General features: G+C 44.1%; 4 protein-coding genes across 4 annotated transcripts in view; 3 read left to right on the top strand and 1 right to left on the bottom strand.

The window, feature by feature from the left end:
* The first annotated feature begins 75 nt into the window (after positions 1 to 75).
* On the top strand, positions 76 to 3,305 carry bxdc2 (brix domain containing 2). The gene is made up of 10 exons (XM_019882908.1): positions 76 to 271; positions 438 to 549; positions 794 to 837; positions 976 to 1,046; positions 1,136 to 1,185; positions 1,263 to 1,336; positions 1,410 to 1,460; positions 1,775 to 1,876; positions 1,963 to 2,091; positions 2,375 to 3,305. Exons 1-10 carry the CDS (start codon positions 122 to 124, stop codon positions 2,624 to 2,626), a joined length of 1,035 nt encoding a protein of 344 aa, XP_019738467.1. The 5' UTR covers positions 76 to 121; the 3' UTR covers positions 2,627 to 3,305.
* Positions 3,306 to 3,497: 192 nt separating this feature from the next.
* rad1 (RAD1 homolog (S. pombe)) lies at positions 3,498 to 5,939 on the bottom strand. Its single transcript, XM_019882909.1, has 7 exons — positions 5,844 to 5,939; positions 5,170 to 5,371; positions 4,994 to 5,102; positions 4,720 to 4,877; positions 4,338 to 4,438; positions 4,167 to 4,265; positions 3,498 to 4,058 (listed from the first exon to the last, which is right to left on the bottom strand). The coding sequence occupies exons 2-7, from the start codon at positions 5,362 to 5,364 to the stop codon at positions 3,881 to 3,883; spliced, it is 840 nt and encodes a 279-aa protein (XP_019738468.1). The 5' UTR covers positions 5,365 to 5,371; positions 5,844 to 5,939; the 3' UTR covers positions 3,498 to 3,880.
* A 2-nt stretch (positions 5,940 to 5,941) lies between these two features.
* On the top strand, positions 5,942 to 7,073 carry c21h18orf32 (chromosome 21 C18orf32 homolog). Its single transcript, XM_019882910.1, has 3 exons — positions 5,942 to 6,045; positions 6,367 to 6,570; positions 6,658 to 7,073. The coding sequence occupies exons 2-3, from the start codon at positions 6,388 to 6,390 to the stop codon at positions 6,721 to 6,723; spliced, it is 249 nt and encodes an 82-aa protein (XP_019738469.1). The 5' UTR covers positions 5,942 to 6,045; positions 6,367 to 6,387; the 3' UTR covers positions 6,724 to 7,073.
* Positions 7,074 to 7,703: 630 nt separating this feature from the next.
* The window catches only part of dym (dymeclin), a 35,129-nt gene continuing 16,655 nt past the window's right edge, over positions 7,704 to 26,177 (top strand). Inside the window, exons 1-14 of the mRNA XM_019882924.1 lie at positions 7,704 to 7,912; positions 8,722 to 8,912; positions 9,289 to 9,341; positions 9,455 to 9,548; positions 10,051 to 10,187; positions 11,379 to 11,451; positions 13,018 to 13,143; positions 13,840 to 13,979; positions 17,593 to 17,778; positions 18,191 to 18,366; positions 18,566 to 18,691; positions 18,776 to 18,889; positions 18,974 to 19,068; positions 21,410 to 21,509. Coding sequence (XP_019738483.1) covers positions 8,773 to 8,912; positions 9,289 to 9,341; positions 9,455 to 9,548; positions 10,051 to 10,187; positions 11,379 to 11,451; positions 13,018 to 13,143; positions 13,840 to 13,979; positions 17,593 to 17,778; positions 18,191 to 18,366; positions 18,566 to 18,691; positions 18,776 to 18,889; positions 18,974 to 19,068; positions 21,410 to 21,509 — 1,560 coding nt within the window. The 5' untranslated portion in view covers positions 7,704 to 7,912; positions 8,722 to 8,772. The remainder of the gene's footprint in view (positions 7,913 to 8,721; positions 8,913 to 9,288; positions 9,342 to 9,454; positions 9,549 to 10,050; positions 10,188 to 11,378; positions 11,452 to 13,017; positions 13,144 to 13,839; positions 13,980 to 17,592; positions 17,779 to 18,190; positions 18,367 to 18,565; positions 18,692 to 18,775; positions 18,890 to 18,973; positions 19,069 to 21,409; positions 21,510 to 26,177) is intronic.

Genomic DNA, 26,177 nt, shown 5'->3' with positions numbered 1-26,177 from the left:
AATAAAAACAAAAATGTCAGTCCAGTTACAACTTACAACCCGACAGTTGCACGTTCGCTCTCGTCCAGTTGCACATGGGTTGCGGTCTCGTCCAGTCGCGCGAGAGTTGCTCGAAAGAAACATGTCGACCCTCAAGCGAAAACGTGGAGGACGGTTACCCGGTGGAAAAAAAGCAAAGAAAGTAAAAACTCTCGCAGATGTAGGCGAACCTGCCACTGACAACGAACAGGAGAAGAAAGATGAATTCACCATTCCACCGCCAGTTTCTATGGTACGTGACTGAGCTTGTTATAAGTCGTGCAGGGTGTTAGCTTGCTAGCAAGGAGCTAACCAATTCATAAAGTTTAGCCCTCTGAGCCTGAGTATTAGGTTACCCTGAGCGAAATTTAGAATGGCGTGTGAGTGTTTTAGCTGATGTTGATTTTAATTGTGTTCAGGGCAAATGGACCAACAAGGAAAGGGTTCTCATATTCTCCTCGAGAGGCACTGACTTCAGAACGAGACATTTGATGCAAGACCTGAGGAACATAATGCCACATTCGAAATCAGGTCAGTGTTGCTTACATCTGGGAGAGTCTCAACAAAAGACAAAGCAGTAATTACTATTTGGCTAGAAGAGTACCCATCCATCCATTTTCTAATCTATTAATCTTCACGGTAGTCGCGGCGTGCTGGAGCCTATGCCAGCTGTCTTCGGGCAGTAGATGGGATACACCCTGAGCTGGCAGTTTTTCTTAAGAAATCATAATTTATTAAAACTATAATGAAAACATTTTATTTGAATTCCCACTAGATACCAAAATGGACAGAAAGGACAAGCTATTTGTTATTAACGAGGTGAGTGTTGTTTGTATACGATTTATCGTTGAAATTGTTCATAAATTTATTTACATACTCCAATGAGGACAAGCACTACAAAAAATAAATAGGTGGTACGATAGAAATGTATGTTTATGACCCGTTTTGTCCTTGTAGGTGTGCGAGATGAAAAACTGCAACAAATGCCTCTTTTTTGAAGCCAAGAAGAAACAGGATCTGTATATGTGGTAAGAGTCCCACTTTCTACTCCTTAGCATGTAAACCATACCTCGGTCATGAAACTCCACGAAAGATTATCACTTTTGTTGTCACGCAGGATATCAAATAGCCCTCATGGACCATCTGCAAAATTTCTAGTTCAGAATAGTGAGTGACCACCAATCCAATACTTGAATATAATTCTTACAATGACTGAAAATATAAACAATGTAAACTCCTTACAGTTCATACACTGGCTGAGCTCAAGATGACAGGGAACTGCCTGAAAGGATCGAGGCCGCTCTTGTCGTTCGATCCCGTGAGTATAGCCATAAACAAGATCAAGGGCATATTATGGTTTGCTTTCACGTCTTTTGATGTTTCCCCTGCAGACATTTGACAAGCAGCCCCACTATGCTTTGCTGAAGGAGCTATTCATTCAGGTGAGTGCTACCTCTCAGGATAGACTATTTAAGGGAAGGCCTTTCATTTTACAGAAACCGAATGCATTCGTTCATTACATTGTCCACATATTGCCTTTGAACGCTGTGTTGGCAGCATAACAGATGCCTCCTCTCCTACGTAGCCTGTATGTGTTGTGCAGGTCTTTTAGAGAAAGGGCTGCCTTTCTGAGGCGATAAATTAATCTTGGTCTTTATGCGAATGCATTCTAACATGATCTTTATTCAGATGTGGCTAATAAACGGGAGAGAAAGTTGTCAAAGTAAACATTCGTTATTAAGATGTCTTTTTGCAGACGTTTTCCACGCCGCGTTACCACCCAAAGAGTCAACCCTTTGTGGACCATGTCTTTACCTTCACGGTTGTAGACAACAGGATTTGGTTCAGGAACTACCAAGTAATTTATTTTTTTTTTGTCATACATAAAATAAATAGTACACACACACCACGTCAAAACTTTTCTTTGTTTTTGCTTGTCTACAGATCATCGAGGAGGATGCAGCGCTTGTGGAAATTGGACCTCGCTTCGTCCTCAACCTCATCAAGATGTTCCAAGGGAGCTTTGGGGGGCCCACCCTCTATGAAAATGCACACTTCAAGTCTCCCAATATGGTAACATTTACATTACGCTTGTGACCAGCAGTTGAACCTGGAAGATTTCAATCGCAACTATTGGTTGTAATTGGCTCCAAAGTCCAAAACCGTGCAGCCAATGTTTTGATATTGTATAGGATGGGAATTCAACGTTTCGCATTTAATCCTTTTTTTATTCTTCTTCAAACAAGATTCCAATTGCATCCACGTGTTTTGTTCACAAATGACAAGCACACGGCCGTGAACCGCCGCCGCTGTTTTGGGACATACAGTTTAACACGATGCTATCCTATTCACTCAGCACCGGCGTGAGCTGCGTCAGGCGGCAGCGGCCCGTGTGCGTGAGAGGCAGATGGTGAAGGAGTTACAGAGGGTGAAGAAAGCCCAACTCAAGCCGGAGATTTCCAGCGATGTAACGGAGGGAGTCTTCGATACACCGGCGCCGGAGAAACCCGTGACCATCGAAACGGAGCCACCAGAGCCGAAAGAGAAGAAGAAGAAGAAGAAAGGCAAATTGTTCAAAAGGAACAGGATGCAGATGGGGCGCAGGTAACGAGATGGACTGATTGATGAAAAGGAAGTAGGAAATACATGTATTCATTGAAATTGTGTTTGTTTTTTTTTTTTTTTTTTTTTTTGTGAATGCACCATATTAAAGTTGCCGCCTGTCAAGTTTGGAACAGTGACATCGACAAAAATGGCATCTCTTTGTTGCATTTATAAACATTTTCATACAAAAAGTTAACTGTGATGTCTGACAAACATTGGGGATGATTTCTGCTTGGGGGGTGAGTGTTTTGACTCAACACAGTTGGCTTTTGTACTTCTATTCGACTTTAGTTATGGCTAGTGATGGGTGGGTGAAGCTTCATGAGGCATTGAGGCTTTCCCCCAAATTGTGGCGAAACAGATTTAGAGCTTTGGTGCGTCAGTGAATGCAACACGAGCGACATCTTGTGGAAGAAGGGATTTAAAGCAACTTGTGTCATGAAAGAGGGAAACAGTCAATTACTCTACGCTTCAAACGTCAGAGGTCATGTGATATTTGCAGACCGACACAAGCTCCAAAGCAATATTTTGAAGCAGTATGATTCAATTCTGAAACAAGCTTCGAGATAGTGGTTGCATTTGACCATCACTCAAACCAATGAGCCAACTTGCACTGAGCAGCCAGGATTTAGTTTCATGTGCCGATGAGGTTACTAGGCTACAATTAAATGATACAACGGTTATGCTTTCTCTCTCCTTGATTGAGCTTGGTTTACCGTTGTCCTGCTCTACCAACATTTCCATAAAATTTTGTTGGTCTAGATAAGCAGGGTGTCCACAAAGTCTTATTACAAATGTAAAAACCATAAGTTGATGCAAATAAACATTTCTATACATATCCACTTGTTAAAGTTCAACGAGAGATAAGACTAATGTGTGTTGTATAAAGTTAATTGTGTGAAAACCACAACATATTTATTGACAATAATACAGATAAGCGTAGCAGCTTGTGACTTCTACTGGCCTTCACTATGTTAAGAAAACTGGACACTCGAACTTTAGCAATTGAGTGCTTTTTTTTTTTTTTAATGCTTTCTATCAGGTAGATTTTCATTATAATCGAATGGAGACACCCTTAGAAAAAATGCTGCCTGTTATAATACACCCAAGTCTGTAGAAGTATATCCACAAAGAGAGCAAAAAATATGAAAGTGCTGGAATGAGCAGCAAGTTAAATTATTTTTGAACCCATTTGTCCACAATTTACTTGTACCAAACTCTTGTTGAAAGCTGCCTTGCCACATTTTTGGGGGAACAATCACTCGTCGTCCGCTTCCTCATCGGGACAGCAGTAGTAATCCACAAAGCAGATTTGTCCGTCGTCGTTGCGCACCAGGTACTGCAGCGACAGGACCCCCCTGCTGTCGGTCCTCACGGACACTTTGCTAGACAACGCCAGCGCCTTGGTGGATGGCTTCAGCAGCGACATTTTGTACCTGGTTGGACAGAGCGCTAAATGTAAGCTGAACTTTCTGGAAAAACTTTTAGGTTTCTTCAAATTTTGACTTGTAACACAAAGTATTAAAACACACACACTCACTCACTTGTTGGTTTGCGTTGTGGTGCAATGGAACAGCTCCATCATGTCAGAATCTTTGGGGTAATCGTAATGAGCGCTTCCAGCGTTGCCGAAGGTTGACAGCCTGTAGTGTGGTGAACGCACCAAAAGTAAAATCATTCAATGCCTTCAGTAAAAAGGTTGGGGAGGGGCTTACCGAAAGTAAGGCTGGCTAAGGGACATGGTGATCTGCAGCACCTCGCTGGTCATGTCCAGTTCAGAAAAAGCCTCCTTTAAACTCTCAGACAGCAGGATCACCTTTGGGAAAAACACAAATAATAATTAAGGGTACCATAACAAATCATTTTCGTTTCTAGTTATCCTCACACTTTTTCCCATCACTGGTACCCTTTCTGTGCACTCACACACACTTAGTAAACTATAATGTACACAGCAGCCACAACTCTTACCACTTCCATCACTATGCTACTGCTGCACTGTAGTTCATTATTTCACGTTTTTATCGTTATCACAACACTTTTCCATCACAACTACCCTTCTGCTGTGACAGCAGACGTTCTGCTAGCTTTGACCTCCACCTTGTTTGTGACGTTACTACTGCAGAACTCAAAGTCAATCGGCTCCTCTGGCTCCTGCGTGTTGATCTTGCAAACGGTCACCACACCGCCCTCCTCCAGGAACAGGGTTAGGGGGTGACCGTAGCCTTTGTAGCACAATCGCAGGGCGGTTGACGTGCCTGAGGCATATACAAAAGATACTGTTCAAATGTATGATAGATCCTACAGTATAGCTACCGTAGATACATACATGTAGACTTGTAATAAGACATATTTGGAGCTTACAAATCCCCACCTGGTACTGTGCTTCCTCCAAAAATACTGAGACAATCCAGCAGAACTGTGAGGTTGATCTGCAATCCCACCAGATCTTCCTTGATGGTGAACTCCTGGAAGATTGCAGCCTACAATATACAACTCAATATTACTATGACAATCAGAATTCAACAAGTCCAACAAAGAATAACAAACCTGGATGAAGGCATTGGCTTGAAGACATTTAGAGTCCTCTACTGTGACTCTGAGGCCATTGGGTGTGGCGGTGAAGATGGCGTGGTCTTTGAAAGCTATGGCTTTTAGGATGTTGGACAAATTGCGTGCATTGTCCAAGGTGGCCACCAGCACGTATTGGTCATCGTCGCTCTGCGACTGCATCAAAAGTGGCATTGTGGCGCTGGAGAGGGGAGGGGCGATGTATTGAAAGAGCAAAATAATGTCAAATTGTGATCTCACAATGGTGTTTGGTATGGCCAGTGGTGGTGTTTGTCTGCAGCATGCACCGTAAGATCATATCCACTACACTAATAAATAAATGTTGTACGGCATCATGGTGATGAAGTGCTACCTCCATGGGTGAAAATACAATTGATGTTGGCAGTCTTGGTGCGCTCGTTTTTTTTTCTCCAAACATTCAAAATGTAATTACGACAAGTCTGAAATAAGTTGTTGATGTCGATCGTACTAATTCTGGATAATCAAACTTGACTTTGAAAAGTTGAATCCGCTTGCCATTGTTACATGACTTTTTACATAGCTAACTTCACGTCGCTTATTTTAACATTAGACATTTAAAAAAATATGTACCACTTAATATTAGTTCTGACTTAATAAACAAGCAAACAGAAAAGCGTAAAAGTCACTCACACAGTTATAGTTCAGATATCCATTTAGTTGTTTTGTTTTTTTTGTTTTTTTAGTCAGGCGACTGCGACGCCACTACATCCGCCTCCTGTTTGACGCTTTGCAGCGGAAGTAGATTATGCGCATGCGCATTGGCTTCCGCCTTCTAGATTGTTCGGTTTCTATGACAGGAGCGCAGTGAGAGTTTGTGCTTTTCATCTATAAAAGGTGAGCCTTGTTATGCAAACCCGTGCTTATTTGTACTATTTAACGGTGTAACTTAATTTATCACCAAAATGTCTGACAAAAAGTCAGCGTTAGTCACGTAGCTCGTCTTATGACGCAATAGTCGTTAAATAAACAAACCTCAAGTATATATGATGGTGGCATTTGGTGGATAGAAGTAATAAATTGTATACATTTGATAAGCAAACTTTTGTATTAAATGGGTAAATAAATTTGTATTTTTGCCACTAACTTACAACTGTCCTTCACAACATCACTACACGAATTCACTATGTAGTATTAACATCTGTTTCTGTATTGTAGGCCCGTAACTTGGCTGCAGCCATGGTGTGCATCCCCTGCATTGTCATCCCAGTTCTGTTGTGGGTCTACAAGAGGTTCCTGGAGCCCATTCTCTACCCTTTCATCTCGCCCATCATCAATACATTCTGGACCAAAAAAGCAGTGCAGGAATCCGGCACAGGTGACACGGCTGTCGGTGAGAAGTGTAACGGGACATCCAAGGAGGTAAGATGAAAGCGAAAAAATAATAATCATAGTATAATATAATCAAATAATTCAAAAAATGATCCACTCATTCTGTCTGTGTTCCAGCTCAACCACAATGGGGACATTACTGCCAATGGATCCACTGCAGCAGGCGATAAGAAGACAGACTGATCATTCTGACTGGTTGTAGATTGTTCTATAGCAAAAACTAATAAAACTGTAAATATTTTAAATGTTGTATTCATAATGTTCCAGATGACATGTAGTTTATTGACTTTATCACAGTATTGTTAAATATTGCAGCTCTTAGCTATTTTTTGACCGCATCCACCCTGATGTTGAAATTATTAAAAAAAAAAAAAAAAAAAGACTGTTCGATATGTATCAATTATTATTATTTGAGACTTGTGAAAGGAAAACATTCTATTCTTGGACTATTCTTAATAATTGTACAGCATGTACTTTGTATGCAGCGATGGTTGTTTGAAAGTGCTCTATAAATACAGTTGAGTTGAGATAATAAAAAAAAAGTTGAGATTTAATTATGGGGAAATAAATACTATTTATAATTTGAACAAGACAGTATGTTGTCCTGGTGGTTACCGCATCTATCACAGTTCTGAGATTTGGGTTTTGTATCTTAAACTGTCCATAGTTATGAATGTGAGTGTGAATGGCACGCATAAACGAGCTCATACACGTCACCTTTTTAATACATCGCCAAAATTCTCTAACACAGTACTGAGCACATATTTCAGAATAACGGATTTCAGTGCAATGAGTATGAGAGTGTTTCAGCTGGTTTGAAGGTAACTGGAATTTTGTCCCTAACGACTCCTCATAAGAAAGCACTCACAGTTCCCATTTTTCACTGTGTTGTTTTATATTTATGGCCTAGAACTGTTCATTTAATTTACTTTTTAACAATTGCGTACAAGTGTGCTACGTTGGCGACGTAAAAACACACCTCCCGTGTAAACCGAGGTTTTTTTCCAACAAACACGAAATATATACAGTACTAACAATCAGACATTCCAGTCCAGATATGTCATCATAAAGCAGATTTTTAAAGACAGAATTCTAAAGTGAGGACAGACACGTGACGTTTGTGTGTGACGTCACGACGCATGTGACCCTCCCCTTACCAGACGTCATCACGCAAGGCCGCGACGTGTTCAACATGGAGGGGAAGGAGTGTGTAGCAAAACTTCTCTCTTCTCTGGAATGACTCCACATTTGACGCTTGCACATTTTAACCTTACACCTGGATAAGGTTTAAGTGACGCAACACAGGGTGCATTTATTTTGCAGTCCTACTGGTAACGAAAGGCGCGGGAGCGGCGAGAAGCATTTGTGACAGGTAAGCTCAGCGGTCAGCTGATGGCGAACTCGCGGCTAACGTTAGCTGTTATAGCAACAACCTCAACCTGCTCTAATTATTCAAGCGTATTTAAATGGTCGCTGTCATGTCGCAGTCACAACGATAGTAGCATCACGTCATCAAGATTTGAAATTGTCCAGGGGTGCGAACGCTTGTTTGTTTGTCCCCTGCAACTGGTTGATCACTAGTTAATGGTTTAATCTGCTTCTCTCGCCAAAAGGCACCTCTAACGAGGGATTAACGAGCGTGAATGATTTTCTACATATAAACTGCAATTTGCCGGCGACCAATTAAGGGTGTACCCCTCGTACCCCCCATTGCCCAAAGGCGGCTAAAGCTATCTGTACATCAGTCCTTTGGGAAGATTTGGAAAATACCCTTAGAAAAACATTATCTCACACCTGCACACATTTAAATACAACTTAAAGTTTTTAGTTACAGCCTCGTCGCGGACTGAGATTTTACAAAGACGATGAATTTTGCTGGGTCACTATTTACAAGACTACATTCTTTCTGCCCCCCCCCCCCTTTCCTCCCCCATCCGAATTTTTCCCATCATGCTCTTGGGAGAGTGTCCGGTTTTGTTAGAGCTCATCTGTCGGTTGTTGGTTGTGTTACATCACTGCAAAGATTGAAAGATTTGTGATGATATCAAACATGTTTGATGTTGTAAGGCCAAGACAAGGAAAAGGCTGATCACAGTTGCCTATTTCAGTATTCAGTATGTGTGTAGTATTTCAAACATATGACTGACCGTTGTTACATTTCAAGTACTTTCATGTGTGCAGGTCTTGGCATATGCCCAGCAAACAAGCAGTGAGGCAGCATTGAGTCTGGAGATGGGAGCCAACACCAGCCAGCTCAGTGACCTGCCCAACAATCCCAGCCTCAAGGTTCTGGTGGGCACCGAGTCCATATCGGAGAATGACCCCTTCTGGAATCAGCTCATCTCCTTTACCGTCATCAGTCCCACCAGCAGGTACTTGACGCAGAAGTCTAGTCACATGTCTGAAGCGGTTAAGTCCCACCCAGGATCCTCCAGTATTCCAGGATGTTTGCAAAGCCGACTGTCACTTGAGTAATGATTCATCATGGTTTTTCGTCCTGGTTGAGCAGAAAGGGATTGACTAGTTAGTGATTTGTTCCTGTGAAAGCAGTGTTAGGCTGCATAGTTCCCGTGACATAATTTAAAAAAACGTTTTGTTTTTTTTCCTCTCAAGGGGCACAATTGATAAGGGTCATGGCAGTGTGAATCGGATAAAAAAATAGGTGTTTCCATCAATGGATAAGCAAAAAAATTGTTGTGAACATTACGTATGATGAATGTGGATTTTTGTTTATCTCTTTCTCTTCAGTGGAGACTCCAAGTTACTGGAAGAGGCTGTGTTACCACTGGCCAAGCTCCTCAGTATGGCAACTTTCTTAATTGATAAATTGATCAATACTGCAGTCAGGCACATGGAAAGTTGCATTGTGTGCTGTGCCTTGTGTGATGTTTTTTTTTCCCCACCCTGTTTTTAGTTGAAAACAATCCTAGAACAGGAAACCTTGGCGCTCTGGTGAGAATCTTCCTGGGACGGACAAAAGAGCTCAAAATCTCCACAGAATGCCAAGAGTGAGTGTGGGAAGCTTTTTGTGTTCGTCATCAGTGTTCCTTGTTAATGTGTCTAAGATGGCAGAGTTAATCAAAAGCAGGACGGGCGAGGTTGCCGTCATCAATTCTATTGGAGAAGCAATGTCACTTAGAGTTATTATATTTGGATTAAAGCGTTGCCAAACTTTTTCTACTTCAGTTGCCTTCCATTTTTTTCCAGATTTGGAAACCCAAGTGTAGAAAAGACCTTAACCGCTTTGGTATTAAAAACTATAGTGAGCGACAAAGGTGTTCAGCAAAAGTATCATACGTTTGACTTTCATTTTTCTTGAATAGTCATTTACCGGATGAGAAAGATTCAACTCAATATTCATGTTTTTGTTTTTGTTTTTTTTTTTGTAATGAAAGTTGCAATTACTACACTTATAATAACAAATAGCCACAATTTTACCATTCTTATCTGTCATTCAAGTTAACCCGCATCCAAAATGTGTTATAATGTGATGTCAACTCTCCTCTGCAGTCAGCTATTCATCTGGCAGGCACACAACGCCCTCTTCATGATCCGCTGCCTGCTCAAGGTGTTCATCCGCGAGATGAGTGAGCAGGAGCTGCACTTGCAGTTCAGCTACCAGGAGAGGGCGCCAGGCTCCTGTGGAGGTGAGCCATGTCTCCCAGTCTCATGCCAACACGCCTTTCAGCACGGAGGTGGTCAAGGACAGGAAGTTGTGGTCAGAGAGGGCATGGAAACTGACAAACAATCTGATATAATTAAGTGACTTGTGCTGCGTTCAAGAAAGGTGGGAAAGTCGGGTACCTTTGTTGATGGCTGTGCTTATAGGATATGACCTAATAATGTTTTGACTACTTTTCCTTCCTTATTCAAATTCCATTCACTTTGGAACCCGGCGCCACACTCCCATAAAGGTTGAATGGGGAATAAGCCACGCCCACAAGACTTCGACACCACACTGACGTCACACACAAGGGAAAATGAGACCAGCAACTATCTGAAGCCCCATCCTGCCTTGGGGCATATAAGTCAGTTTGAGCCAAGATGGAGCCAAGGTGCCATAGTATTACCAGCAACCTCGGCACCAGGCACCACTCTCCCATTAAGAATGAATGGGGAATAAGCCACGCCCACAAGTCTTCGGCACCACACTGACGTCACACACAAGGGAAAATGAGACCAGCAACTATCTGAAGGCCCATCCCCCCTTGGGGGGATCGAGGGGGGGTATAGAAGCCAGGGTGAGCCAAGATGGAGCCGAGGTGCCATAGTATTACCCAGTACCTCGGCACCCAGCACCATTCTCCCATTAAGAATGAATGGGAAAATAAACCACGCCCACAAGACTTCTGCACTACAGTGACATCACACACAAGGGAAAATGAGACCAGCAACTGTCTGAAGGCCCATACCCCCTTTAGGCGTGCAAGACAGTGTGAGCCAAGATGGAGCTGAGGTGCTGGGTTCTCCCATGGCACCTTGGCTCCATCTTGGCTCTTTGACATCACGGTTTCCTCCAAAGCCAGAAACTTGCCTTGTCAACTTCGCCTCTCCATCCTCATTGGTGCCTATAGAACAGTCACACAGGGTGGAAAAAGGCAGAAAGTCTTATTTATTTTCCAGGCAGTGTAAAATGGACACTATATACGGCACTGACCTTCCTCTGTTTCGTCTCTGAAACTGCCTTGAAAGCTGGAAAATTGCCAGGGCAACTTAGTCCCTCCATTCTCTGTCTGTGGCCTTCATACAGAATCGCAACACGGAACAATGGTGCAAAATGTCAAGATTTTACAGGCAGCATAAAAAGGGCTTTTAACATCTCTCTTTGTCTCCTCTAGGAGCGAGCCATGAGGACCTCCTTGAAGAGCTGTTATCCAACCTTGTGCACCTGATCGTTGAAGTACCGCTGCTGTAAGCACTTTCTGTGTGTGTTTGTGTCTGTTTGTGTGTGTGTGTGTGTGTGTGTGTGTGTGTGTGTGTGTGTGTGTGTGTGTGTGTGTGTGTGTGTGGGCGTGCGCGCAAATCGTGAATGTCACTTGTGCACATTTCAAAAAAGGTCAAGATGTGCTCAGACTATTGGGGAAAAAAAGGCAGTTACAGTGACCGGGATGATCACAATGCCCCAACTGTTCCCACACGGCAATTTAATAATGCAACTTCTCTGACATTTTGCATAGGCGACTTAAAAGAAAAACAACAATGAAATTGTGGTGACCCATATACAGTTTGTCACTCCCTCTCATCATCTTTTTCATTTGTAGTCATTGTGCCCAGGATGTTAGTCACTGAAATAATAAAGATATGTTTTTGCAGGGAATGATTGATGAGTGGTTCGCATAGCCGCCTCATAGTTTTGAAGTTGCGTGTTTGAACCCAGGCTCTGGCCTACCTGCGTGAAGTTTGCATGTTCTCCCAAGCACTTGCGTGGGTTTTGTCTGGGTACCTCGGCTTTCTCCCACACACCAAAAACATTCATGTTAGGTTAATTAAAGACTGGATTGCCTTGAAGTCTGAATATCCTAATTGTAGGGTTGGAAACGAAAAACTGATCCCACCAGAAACCGTTTGCGAAGGCGAGAGCCAGGAATCCTTAGATGAGGAGTCACCAACCTTTTTGAAGCGAAGAGCTTCTTTCTTTCTACTGATGAATGCGAAGGGCTACCAATTGATTACATACTTGTGAAGTCACAAATGTGCTCAATATACCCTCAATAATGTTACAATTGCATGTTCTCTCTTTGTCTTAATACTCGGTGACATTTTAAGCCACTCATTGTGTTAATGATTTCTCACAATATATGGGAAACTGATAAAGATCATCTTTTCCACTATGCCCCACGCACACGCCTTGACGAAAATTCAAAAGTCTCCTTGCAATTGTCATCTGTGTGTCTGTTTCGTATGCAGAGTTCAGTTTGAAAAATATTTCATCTGGATAAACGTCTTGTGTTTGAAGGACCCATGGCAATGGGCAAAACCTCCAAATGTCAGACTTGCTGTCTCCATTTTTCGATCGCGCCAGTCGGTCACAGGGCATCTACTCCAGACAAACAACCATTCAGACTCACATTCTTCGATGAACCTGACATTTGTGTTTTGGGAATGTGGGAGGAAACTGGAGAAAACCCACTCAAGCACCGGGGAGCAACATGCAACCTCCACGCGGCCAAGATTCCAACCCACAACCTCTTGACCGTGAGGCAGGTGCAGTGACGACGAGGCCCCGTTGCGGCCTGGCAAGCACACGGTTGTTAGAAATGTCTTGGTTAGGTGAAAAAGTCGGGAGGGGCCTTAGGAATTGATTGACTGATTGAAGCATGTCTGGCTCACAATCAAAAGGTGTCTTGACTGATCCATCCCTATCATAGGCCCCGATATATGATCCAGCGTTGCCACAACAGCAATAGAGATGACGTTCACTCAGTGACAAGCCATCAATTGATGCTACGGCTTTAATGTCGTCTTGTGTCCCTGCAGTGACATCACCTACAGCATCCTGTTTGAAGCCGTCACCACGCTGCTGGTGTTCTTTTCCTACCAGCTGTTCTGCAAAGACATCCTCAGAGATGGATTGATCTACCGCCACGTCATGAATGGACGATGGTGAGCGAACACACAAATGCACACATTTTCTGCAATGGTGGTCCAAACGTGATTTATTTTTTTTTCCCCCCCAATGAGAGGTAATAGAAAACAAAAAGAAAAAAAAAATCAATTGTTGCAGTCAATACACGAACATTTGAACTGCTTTCATACATCACAAGAGTTTCTGGTTCTTTGGTTGTCATCGCACCTTTCCTCAAGCGAGTGTTGCAAAGTGTCTCCTTAAAGTTGTACAAACGCTTTGTTCCCGTAGCGGGCCGTCCACGTTCTGTCGATGACACAAAGCGTTTTGGATCTCCTCCAGTCTGTCGTGGGACCGTCGCAGGCCTCTGTCTGCTTCTCTGCGCTGCCAGACAGTTTCATCACAAACAATGTCCTCATGTGTTATTCCGCTACGGTCTTAAAAACAGGGAAACGTCCAAGTGGCCATCGCCCCGCCGTTTCCCCCGTGACCCTTCGCTTGCCGTCTGGGACACGAGCGCCAAGTCTGAATTTTAAGTGATGACCTGCATTCCATAGGTTTCCGACCCAAATTCCTGCTTCTTTCCTGTCCTAAATACTCCTGCTCCCAAGTTATATGAGCAAAAGTCACTCCCAGCTCCCATTGTCGTGCAGAATATCAGTGGACTGTTGTCAATACTTCTATATCATTAAGCAAAGAGGGAAAACGTGTACTTTTTTTTCCCCCGTCCGCAGTTTGTCACTGACAAGTCGCCTGGTGAAGACGCTGCTCTATAACTTCATCAGGCAGGAAAAATGTCCGCCGCCAGCAACACACATCTTTGAGCCCAAAGCGGAGGGCGGCCTGCTCTACGGCCTGGCATCTGGCGTGGCAAGTAAGACCACACACACAAATAGCCTGCTTGAACCTGAATAGCGAGTAGCGTGACCTACACCAAATTGATAGACACCAAGGGTTGGGCATCGTTGGACAATTCCGATTCAAGATTTGGGTCCTTGATTCGATTCTGGTTCCTAACGATTCGCAATGCTGATTCTTTAAAAACAGGGAGTTATTTGTGGAGATTAAATCATATGAACCTCTGTTTTGTTTTTTTTCCTGAATGAACTTTTTACTATTTGTGAACTTTACTATGAATTTCTCAAGGTGTTGTTTTTCAACCAGGATATGTACTGCCAATTATGTACATCATTTATTGGGAATCTTTGCACAGGTATTTCATCCATTCTAGTGATCAGCGCTTTAGCCGTTTTTAAATTGCTCTGCAACATCTTTAGTTTGCCAATTAATCTTTAGTTGCAATCAATGTATTGCCCTGAAAAAGTACAAACGTGTCGCCAGTTTTTCCCCCTTTCGTTTCATACCTGAGCCATAAATGATTCGAGGAATGAATGTGTGTGCCGTCCGGACATACAAAGCTGCATGGATGAAAGTGATGGGTCAAAAATGAGCATCGCGGCTTGTGTGCGTGTGAACCGGCCCCGTTGTTGCATTCTGGACCTATGTCTGTCTTGTTTGAATGCTTGTTAGCATGGATGTGCGCCCACGAGCTTCCCCTGCAGAAAAGCTTTCTTTGTGGTGCGCTGGTGGCAGAGTACATCCACTGAGGCATCGGCATTGACTTTCGAACAACCAGAATTGGGGTGTGTGTGTGTGTGGGTGTGTGTGTGTGGGTGTGTGTGTGTGTGTGTGTGTGTGTGTGTGTGTGTGTGTGTGTGTGTGTCAACGGCCACAGACGGGCCTGATGATGAGTTATGGTGCCCTGTCCTCTTCTGTAATCCCCCAGAGCCCGTCTGTCTGCAGCCGCCTCCCTTGTACACACACGCACTTCAACAAAGACACAGGGCGACTCATATGGTCGCCGCTCGGCGACAGCGCTTGTTTTATTTCTCCCGTCTCGTGAAGCGTGCACATTCCATTTCCATGCGGAAAATGTTGTTTGCAATTCAAACAACAGAAAACTCCGAAAGGGGAATTTTTACACAATTAGGTCTTGTTTTATTCTCTGAGCTGCTGGAGGAACTTATTTATTTATTTTTTTTTAAATTTCTGTGCTGTTTTGTATGCGTCATGGGACAATGTGTGCTTTTGAACATACCATGTGCTCATATGTGTGAGGTTATCAGAACAGTGTTGTCATCTTGTCTGACTCTGTACAGCTCCAGAAACATCCCGAGTGTCTCGTCTGTCTTCTTTCATCTTTGATGAGGCACACTAATCTCTAAACAGACCCAATACACGAGCTGTTCGAAAAATGTTTCCCTTTTATGAATATAACAACGCTCAGTTTTGATCACAATGTACATTTAATATATTGCCTTGGCTGTGGTTTCCTTGGAGTACAGTGGCCTCCTCTTCTGGTCCATTGAAGACCACTTGGCAGCACATGACCCAAAGCATTGCTGTGAGTCTGTTGAGCAGTGGTGTCTTCATCTTCGACAGCGATGGGCATCTTAAATAATAGAGCTAGCCACAATTTTTTATTGGCACTCGTACAATTTTTACCCTGGATTTAAAAGAATTTACACTCGGAACAGACTTCACTTCTGTTGGCAGCTGATTCCATTTGTGTGCAGCATAACGGCTAAATGCAGCGTCACCATGTTTATGACCCAAGTCTACAGCTCTCGGTGCGTTGACCTCTGTGTACGTGTGACCTTTTTCATCCCTTGCTTTTTCCTTCCCCTGTCTCCTTGTCACCTCTCTACTCCTCCTTCCCCCAACTGAGCGACTGGCCACAGGCGAAGCAGTCACAGTAGTTATTTAGAGGTAAAAAAAAAATTGCCGCTGCTGCTAAGGTAGAATAAAGCTCAGTGAATGTGTGTGAGTGCAGGAAATGTGGCAGCCATACTGGCTTCAGTGACACAGTCGGGCCAGTCACTGTGGTGCCAGTGATGCTTGGAGCAAGGCTGTGTCACAGGTTGGCGCCGTCCGTCTCTCTTAAGATCTTGTTTTCTCTCAGTGCGTATGTGTGTGTGAATGTGAGAATTTTGGCTCTGTAGTGAAGTCATCTTTCTCCTCCCTCACTGGAGTTACACACCCACAATCACTGACCACTTCAATTTTTGGGCCACAATTCCAAAACGACATTGAGAGGAAGAAAAGAAGAATTTCAAGATTTATTGCTGTAAACAACAGAACATTACAGCCAATCTAAAAGGGCACGTGCTTGTTAAAATACACCTTCCCATATCGAAAAGGTAGTAGGAATCCAGCCCACATCGCACATTACAAAAAAAGGACGTTAACGCCGAAGCTCACCTAGTGTCAATTTTAGTGTTCCATGAACAAATTATGTGATATACTGTAGTCAGATGAAGAATTACCCTGCCCTTTTAACCTTCACCACTAGATGGCAACATGTCGACTTGGCTCTACCTGTCAGGCTGGAAGACTGCCCATCAGAACCCCCACCCGGCTCCAAGCTTGCATCATCACAGCTACCCTGTGGCTAGACGTCCAGGAGCCAGAGGGCGGTCATCCGTGTGCCTCGATGCTCATGCTTCTCATGACGCCTGAGCGCGCCCGCACTTCACTCGAGAAACTCAACACATCTCCCCACCACCACCAGCAGCAAGAACACGCACATGCACACACACACACACAAAAGAAAAAGAAGAAAAAAAGGAAAGACTGGAGTGGCTTCAGCAGTTTTTGTTCTGTGGCGCCTCCTATGTTGTTTGATTGCGAGCGCTGCAAAGGGTCAGCTATGATTCCATTGTGCCCATTCTGGTCTTGATTACATCAAGTCTGGCGGCTCATTTCCTCTTGCATTCATTCTCGAATGAAGCATAATTCAGCCTGACTTTATTATACAACAAGTTTGGCACTTGTGATGTATAGATTAGAGAGATATGACAGAATATTAAGTGCACCTTTAATTTATTGCTCGGTGGCACTGCGATTTACAACCTGTTGACGAATGCCACTTGAACAATGAAGCTAAGCAGGCATACCTAATAAAGCCACGGTTGACCACAATTCAACCAACGCATCTTTATTTCAACGCTATGAGTTTTTATAAGAACATCGTCCGTTTGGATTATAAGAACTATTGCGCTTCCAGAATAACGTCTTGGGCGTGCCATGCTGAACTTAGCTGATGGGAACCAAATTAAGCGGCACAAACTTACCGTAAAACAGGCCAAATTTTGAGTGGCAACAATTTTACTTCCTTTCCGATCATAGTCAGCAAACGCCTGGTTGTCGGATGCCGCTGAAGGATTATCCTGAGTGATTATCATGTGGTGTCTAATGTGTTTAGTCTGATCTTTCCCCCTACTCTGCAATCTACTCACAGTTAGCTTAGCTTTTATTTCATTTTCTATTACCGCTCATGCATTTTCATTTTCCAGCAGTCTGGATACACCAGGGTGGTGTGTGCAGTGGTTCATTTGAAGGCATTCCCCACCTAAGCCACTTGGTTGCTTGTGATCAAAAACTGGAGGTTCCACAGTATTTGTAACATCACATGTTTATGTCTTGAGGTGGTTTATGGAGCGTCTTCACCTTGGGCGGAGCTGGCAGCAAAGTTGGGGTGGATCTGGAGCACAACCCCTTGCCATTGTCCAATCAGAGCCTCCTGTTACTGCTGGTCCTGGCCAACTTGACTGATGGGCCCGACTGGCCCAACCCCTACCGCCAGGCAATTTCTTGCTTCAGAAACACACAAGGTAATGGGGTCCGGAGTGGTACGTCGAGGCTCCATTTTATTTTGTAATGTGGGTTTCCTTCTAAAATGCAAGTCAAGGTACCACTATATATGATTTTTCAATTTTATTATAGATTATTGTGTGTGACAGACAGACTTTTAATCATCTGAAATTAAATAGCGCCCCCTGTTGTTTTTGTCTTTCTGCATTGCATTTTATAATTTTTTTTTCACAACTATTGTGGATTTAAAAAAAAACAAAACATGTTTACGTGCGGACAAAGAGCAACAATGGCGGACATCCTGCATTTATGGTGGAAGGTTGCCAAAAAGCAGGACACTATGGATCTATTCTATAATTTAGTATCCTTCATCCAAGAAGGTGATATTACGATTTTCTCACTTGAACATACGGTTGTCTGTGGCCCCTGTAGACACGTCCATTGCCGTGGAGCAGGCACACGCGTTCCAGATCAATTTCAACAGCTTGTACACTGCGCTGTGCGAGCAGCAGTGCTCTGACCAGGCCACGTTGCTGCTCTACACATTGCTCCACCAGAACGCCAACATGAGGACCTACATGCTGTCCAGAACAGACATGGACAATCTGGTGGGTACCGAGATGGCCAAATCTTTCAACAAATAGTCGCTGGCTGCCTTTAGTTACTCAACTGCAGATGGGGTTAGACGTCTGGCAAGGCATGAACAGTTACCCATGATGAGAAGCTGGAGTTTAAAACTTCGTAAAATGAACAGATGTGGAGGGAGATTGGGTAGCTTCCCGGTAACCGAGCATAACGTTTCCTTAGGTGTTGCCCATCCTGGAGATCCTTTACCACGTGGAGGAAAGGAACTCGCACCATGTCTACATGGCCCTCATCATCCTCCTCATCCTCACGGAAGATGACGCCTTCAACCGTTCTGTCCACGAAGTGGTGAGTCGGCCGCGTCGTTGCATGAGCCCACGAAGCACGTGCTAGTTCACCGCATGTCTTTTCTACGCAATCCCGTCATCGCAGGTCTTGAAGAACGTCACGTGGTACTCTGAGAGGTCATTGACCGAGATCTCCCTCGGCAGTTTGCTCATCCTGGTGGTGATACGCACCATCCAGTTCAACATGACACGCACAAGGGTAAAGCCGGAGTTCTGTCACCAAAGAAGTGTCCCAAGTGCTGATGATAAAGTTTGATAGCATCATGGTACCTCCTTCCTCTAGGATAAATACCTCCACACCAATTGTCTGGCTGCGCTTGCCAACATGTCCGCCCAGTTCCGATGTCTCCACCAGTACGCTGCACAGCGTATCATCAGGTAGTAATATTGTCTTGTTTTCTCCAGTTATGAAACACCTTTCATATAGAAAGCACAACAAATGAATAAAAAACAAATACAAATACTATGAAACACAAATACCCAACCCTGCCATGTCATTTTAATAATTTATGTCGAATCAGCACAAAAACATCCGATGCCACTGTGAATTTGCAGTCTGCGTGTGCGCGTGTGTGCAGAGCAAGTACAAAATATAAAATATTGAGTTTGCGCTGCAGTTGCTTTCAGAGGATAACATTATGCAACATCCCGGGAAGATTTGTGAGGGGACACATACACACACACACACACACGCACTTGTGCACACACATTTCAAGCCATTCACTTCAGATTGTCAACTTCCGACCGCGCAGGAAAGAGCGTTTCCTCCCCTCGCTGACACATACACACGCACGTGTCATCATGCACGCACCAGCATCCTCTTATCTGTCCAGCTGCATATCTGGGACTGCTCTTTTGGGGAGGAAGAAACCGTCCGCGAACGTTGTCAGTCCCACCACCACGGCGTCCAGTGAGCTGCCACAGTGATAACCACCATGAACCAAATTGACTGCCTGGCTAGAAAAAAGGGGATTTCCTGGCTGGAATTTCCAAACGTCCAGACAGACAGTCAGACCGTTGACCCCGGCCGCCTTTAAATGGAGTCCTAGACAAGCACCATGACGGCCATTGTTTGTTTACACGCCAGCGCTTCAATTTCCTGCCGCCAGCACACCCAGCGCCATCATTTCCTTTTATTTACTGTTCATCTTCTTGGGCCACAGATAACACGTTCTCTCATTACGGAGTCCCTCGCCGCATGAAATCACTTCCCACAGTCTCTCCCTTTCTGTCTCTCGGTAGAGTCATTCACTTGGTGCTCTCTTGGCTTCGCACTTAAGTTGTGAGTCATCAATGCGCCCAACAGCACATTTCCATCCACCATAAAAATTGCCTTGTTGGGATTCATGGCGGAAATCGATCTCTCCCAACAGGCTGGTGAAAACGTGTTTTCCGAACCTGCCTCGGTGGACGGCATTTTAAATTCCATCTGTATTTGTGTTGAAGGAAAATTTAAGAGCAACTGGGTCGAGCGTGCATCTCCACTGAGGCCAAGCAATCCTAGTTTGGATGTGTAACACGATAGAAATCAACCTCACGCAAACAGAATGCTTCAAGTTTGTCACTGGAGCTCGTATTTACTCATATTTACCTGGCAATTTTTACTTTGGCGCTACAATCATATCAGAGAGGCAAAAGAACCCCAAAAGTTCTTGTTTGAAGGACATTTTCGCTATAATTAGTTAGTTTTGGTTTCGTTTTATTACAGTGAACTGTAGTCTTAGGTAGTTGTTTTTAATTTATATTTATTTCAGCATTCTGGTTTTTATTTGATTTCAATCACGAAAACGGATTTTCAATTTTACTACAATAACCTCAGTAGGCGGCGGTATTTTCTGTACCTTGATATCGAACTGCACCAAACACAACAGGAAGCCTGTTGAGATGCGGACACATTGGACAGTGAGGCGGTCTGTTGTCACTTTTGCCCTCATGACTGATCGGCACCACGGAGCGGCCACGTGGAAGAAGTTCACCCGTTTCGCTTGTTTCCATGACAGCCGCGCTCGCACAAGTGTGTTATTGTGTGCCAGGGTCCCAGCTGGAGCTTGAACATCCTAAAAGTATAACAAGCCCGACTGGTTTAACAGACGCTCGGACAAAGCTGCTCAAATATCTCCGTTTTATTTAATTCAAGAGGTCCCGTGAGTCTTTTTCTTTTTTTTTTTTTTTTTTGTGGTCCTTGTGCTGACAGATGAACAGGTGTAGCTGTTAAAGGCCATTGAGCAATCAATTGATCCCTGAGTAGATCTTTCATTTAGTTTTTATTTTACAGTGCTACCTGGACTTATGAGTAAGGGTGTGTATCTCTCCACAAAAGACGATTTGATGTAGTTTTCGATTGGTGGGGTGCAAACTGTTTCAAGGACGGTTTGATTTAAAAAGCGGATTGATTCGCTTCGGAATGACTCAGTGGGATTATGATTTGATTTGATCTGGTAGGGCTCAGTTCGAGAGGACATGATGCAATGACTTTCTTGTTGACATTTTACATACATACATTTACACACATTTAAATGACCTTGTCAGTTCTGTAAATCTCTCCCAAAAAAAAAGATGATTCAAGACATGTCTCGTGAAAGGTATTCTGACCTTGTCAGTTCTGTAAATCTCTCCCAAAAAAAGATGATTTAAGACATGTCTCGTGAAAGGTATTTGTCAGCACTGCACTCACGCCTCCTGCTTCCTCTGTGTGCGCTTGTTTGTGTGTCTCCTGCAGTCTATTTGCTCTGCTTTCCAAGAAGCACAACAAGGTGCTGGAACAGGCAACGCAGAGTCTGAGAGGCAGACAGAGCGACAGCACAGTCCTGCCCGACTATGTGAGTATTACGCACGCAAACAACACATGGGCGCACATGCTTTGGCGTGTTTGCTCAAGCAGGATCTACATGTACCGATTTTAGATGTTAGAGACCCCCGTCCCCCATTACTCGCTTAAAAACTCTGTTGTATAAATGGTCTGAGAGGCAGACAGAGCGACAGCACAGTCCTGCCTGACTATGTGAGTATTACGCACGCAAACAACACACGGGCGCACATGCTTTGGCGAGTTTGCTCAAGCAGGATCTACATGTACCGATTTTGAGAATGTTAGAGACCCCCCCCACCAAACCCCCCACTACTCGCTTTGAAACGCTGTTGTATAAATGAGCCCTAACTGCTCTTTCAGAGGGCGTGGCTTCAGACAATATTTACTGTGCATCTTAACAGCACCTGACCAGTGGGCGTGCTTTGTATAAATGTAACAATCATCATACACCTCTGCCTTCAGGTTTGCCAGTCGAAGTCTGAGTCTGGCTGTCACATTAGATTTTTGTAGTTCCTCTCCTAAGTGTGTTTGTATGAGGGGGCGCGACATGTATGAGGATGCCCTCAGGCGTTGGGGGGAAACATGAGTGCATGTGAGTGCTCCTTCAAGCATGCAGCGGCTGTCTGATGAGACCCCTTTTGCAAACACATCAATGCGCACGTAAAGATTATATAAAAAATGCAATTATCCTGATATGTTTTCAGGCTTGCTTCCTTTACTTCAGGGGCTCTGTTTTCTCTCTCTCTCTCTCTCTCTCTCTCTCTCTCTCTCTGTGTATATATCTAGATGTGTGTATATAGATAAACATTTATGTATGTGTATGGATCGAAGTATATATGTATACACAAGTAGACCTTTTACTCTGCCATGTCAGATCGAGCGGCGTGCTCCCATGCCGACACTAATAGCGGCGACGACAACAAATAAGAAGCGGCACACTGCGGAAGGTCAGAGTGTTAACATCGGCGCACCACAGCTTATTATCCAGTCGGTCTGTTGCTCAAGGGCGCCCGGATGATCTTTCCTCTATGGTCTTTCATGGGAATCTTACCGCAAGGGTTTTTTTCCCCTTCTCTTCCTTGAATAGCGTGTGACATCCAGTCTGGGTCAGAGAACTGGTCAGCGTCTGTGATAGCACTGTTGTGCTTGACTTTAGACTATACTAACTCAATGTGACATTGGTTCCCATGTCTGCCAGAGCTCTAAAAGTCACATTTTACTCTTAATGTTTGCAGATGAAAAGGGAATGTGATGTATTGTTTGCACACACAGGCACGCACGCACACATACATGCACTTAGCCTTTATCTGGTCTTTGGCGGTAAAGAAGTTGAGTCCAGGTGTGTTGTGCCAGAGGGAAATGGGGCCTTACACACTGGCATGCACTTGTGGCAAAGTTGTATTGTGGAAACTTTTTTTGTGAATGATGGTACGAAAAAAATATGTACTGTGGTAGTTTGCTGTCAGACATGATATTAAACCACGTTTTTTGAGTACCGGTTTAAAGAGGGGGAAAAAAAAGAGAGAAAGAGACAGCGCTCTTCCACTCTACGTCTAAAGTTGGCAGCACATTTTTGTGCATGTGGAGAAATAGAGACAAGAAATATCTAAAAAGTGTTGCACTCCTGCGACTCATCCCGTCGCACGCTGAAATTATTTTGCCTGGATGGCCGACAGACACGACAAAGGCTGTCTGCCAGAAAGCTAGCGTGAAGGGAATGTCGCTGAACGGCACCATGAATTGTAACACAAATTCAAAGAGCGACAGCTTAGCATGTGCCACATTTCAGGCCACCTGTCAAATCAAACAAGTGTGAATTATTTTGTGGTCATCAATCTTGTTCCGGGCTGGTTAGATTTGATGAGGCAATTCATAAATGCTGTTTGTAGCAGAGTAGAGCACACAGCCCCCAGCTGTGCGGTTGCATTGAGTCATTAGGAATTAAATGAAGACATTGGCTTGCAAATAACGGTGTAAATGTGTTGTTTACTATGGAAGGAAGAAATCAAATGCGGTCAAATAGAAGAATACCGCAAATGTAAAATGTCAGCCAAAGTGTCTGTGTTCGCTCACAGGTCGATCTGCGCCATGTCGGCACAACACTGTCACTTCCTTTCCACGCGGAGGTGTACAGTGAATGTCGAGTTTTAAACTTACCATTTGATAGTTTATTTGAAGCCGGAAAATTCTACACTCTCTATATTTTTGCTTTGCCACCAGATTGTATTTTCCTCAGCTGATGATTGGAAAAAAAAAAAAAAAAGAAATATACGCTGCCGTGTCGCTTGCAACAGTCTCCACTCTGCCGCAACACGTCAGTTTGTTTTCTCACCGTCCTTTCAAATAGAACGTCTCCTTTTCCCAGTTTCTCCGTCGTCGTTTTGTTCTTTCCGACTGATGCTTTTAAGCACAGCACCTCTGCATGTAGGGGATGCGAATATGAACAGGTGTGTTATGTTTGAGTCATTTCTTGCCATCTACTGCGTACTGCACTATGTAGTGGGAAAGCATCCATATAGAGAGGAGAAATAAACTGGAGGAGTGGGTATTGCAGCAGCGGGGAGGTGGGGGGAGAAGGAAGGAGGGTTGTGGTGAGGGGCTGATGGAGACAGGGCATCTGGAAACAATGTCATTTGGCGGAGTCTGGCCCTGCAGAGAGAACTAATGTTTGTTTAATGTGGGATTGCCTGGACATGTAATAGCTTTCTTTACAAGGGAGCGATTTTAAGGGGGGAGGTTATGAGACAAAAAAAAAATAGTGGAGTGCAAACATCTGTCCTTTTCCTCTGTCGTCAGTCTTTTCCCCCCGCGTTTTTTTATTCCTCTTGATGTTGTCTCCTTTGCCACGCCACAACCCCCTCGATCCTCCATATCCTCAACCCCGAACGTGTTGTTTACGCTGCTGTGTCTGGTTAGCGTCAGGCAGGGCAAGAGTGACGGGCGATGGGCCCCTTGAAGCCCCCGGGGACAGCCAAAGGCTCTCCGGTCTGGCTGTGTCTCCCCACCCCCGCTCTCAGGGGAACGCGGCTGCGGTTGAATTATACACGGTGACGTGCCGCAAACGGTAAAAGATGTGATTGTGTGTGCTGTGTTGTGTGTCACTGTTTACCCTCCCAGCCAGTGGTTGGGCTAATGGTGCTTCTGCCTGTTGGTCTGTTTACTGTTGTTATTACTGCCTTTCTGGGAAAAGACACACATAGACACTCTTATGAAGGAGCACGCAGCGAGCTAGCAGCTTGCAGGACCACCCTGTCAGTGTTTATGCGCGGCAGTTGAGTCACAAACTGTGATCTCTTTTTAATAGCCTAGACTCGAGACATTCATTGGCTTTGTAGCGCCACTCGTCACGTCGAGGGTAACAGTCCAGCCCAAGGACACATCAGGTAATAAACAAACGACTCCCATTCCTTGTCACGTCTTCCAGCAATTTGGCACTTGATTGACTCTCGTGTCTTTGTTACCCGTGCTGCGATAGCTCCGAGTCATTTGTAATTGCCACAAAAAAAAAAAAAAATTACTCGGAGCACAGTTGGTATATCCTTGTTCCATTAACTGTCAGCAAAATCCTCAGCCAATTTTCCTCCAACTTTTCACCACCACCATTACTAAAGCAAGGCCTCGCTTGATACTCCACCCGTCATACCTGACGCGTCGTGTACTGTACGACGGTTGAGCGCACTACTGTCCAGAACGGTTCACGTTGTGATTTGTTCATACGGGGTGGTCCTCAGTTTACAAAGCTCCCGACATTCATTATTTCAAGTTATGAATGGCCAGCAATGAACTACAGCAGCGGAAGAACACGTGGTCACGAAGCACACGTTCAGTTATTGCCTGACAAACTTGTTTTTCATTTGGTTCGTTTTTATATTGGGCCTAAAAGGGATTTATTTCATCCAAATATTTTGACATTTGTAATTATGACCACTGGGTATGCGTAGGTTAGTGACTACAGCACATTCCGACTTGTGTACAAATTCGGATTATGTTGCTACCGTAGGAACGGACGAGTTTAGTCTGATTCCATGTTAGCCAACGCTACAATGCTACAATGAGGTGCTGCATCTTGCCATGCACGACTGGAGTTCTGATTCCCAAGTTTATTGGTGTCTCTCCAGGGGTATTTTACCCCAAAATGTGCTTCCAATGCTCCGAATTGTAATTTACCATTTCAACCTTGAAAGAAGACATCATCTCCTCCCGTTTCATTCAGCTTTATTACTTCAGGCAACGTGAAACCGAGAGGAATGATTTCTCCAAGGAAACCTTCCGCAGGATTCCACAGTTAGCGCGTCGTCCCCTACATATGCCATCCCTTCATTTTCTCGTACAAAATGAGCAGGCTCGCTCATCTTCCTCAGGGGATTAAATCAATCAAACTTTCATTGTGCGATAATGCGGCAACCTAGTGCGATATGTACCCAGCGTCACAAATTGAAATGAACACTTTCTGTCTTACGTCAGCCTCTCTGGGGTTTTTTTTTTTGTACTTTGCTCCACTTAACCTGCTGAGGAGAGAACTGTGTGTGCATGTGTATGTACTGTGAGCATGTGCGTGTCTGTCCACCCATCTGTCTAGCTATCTAATTACCTACCTAGCTAGCCAGCTAGCTTTCTCATCTTTAAGGGAGATTTTTTTTTTCCCATATTCACCTAGTTAGCAAACCCAAGCAGTTCA

Source organism: Hippocampus comes, unplaced genomic scaffold (assembly GCF_001891065.2).
Source record: "Hippocampus comes isolate QL1 unplaced genomic scaffold, H_comes_QL1_v1.1 scaffold30, whole genome shotgun sequence".
NCBI classification, from domain to species: domain Eukaryota; kingdom Metazoa; phylum Chordata; class Actinopteri; order Syngnathiformes; family Syngnathidae; genus Hippocampus; species Hippocampus comes.
The sequence above is the reverse complement of the archived record's forward strand: the minus strand, read 5'-3'. Positions and strand labels throughout refer to the sequence as shown.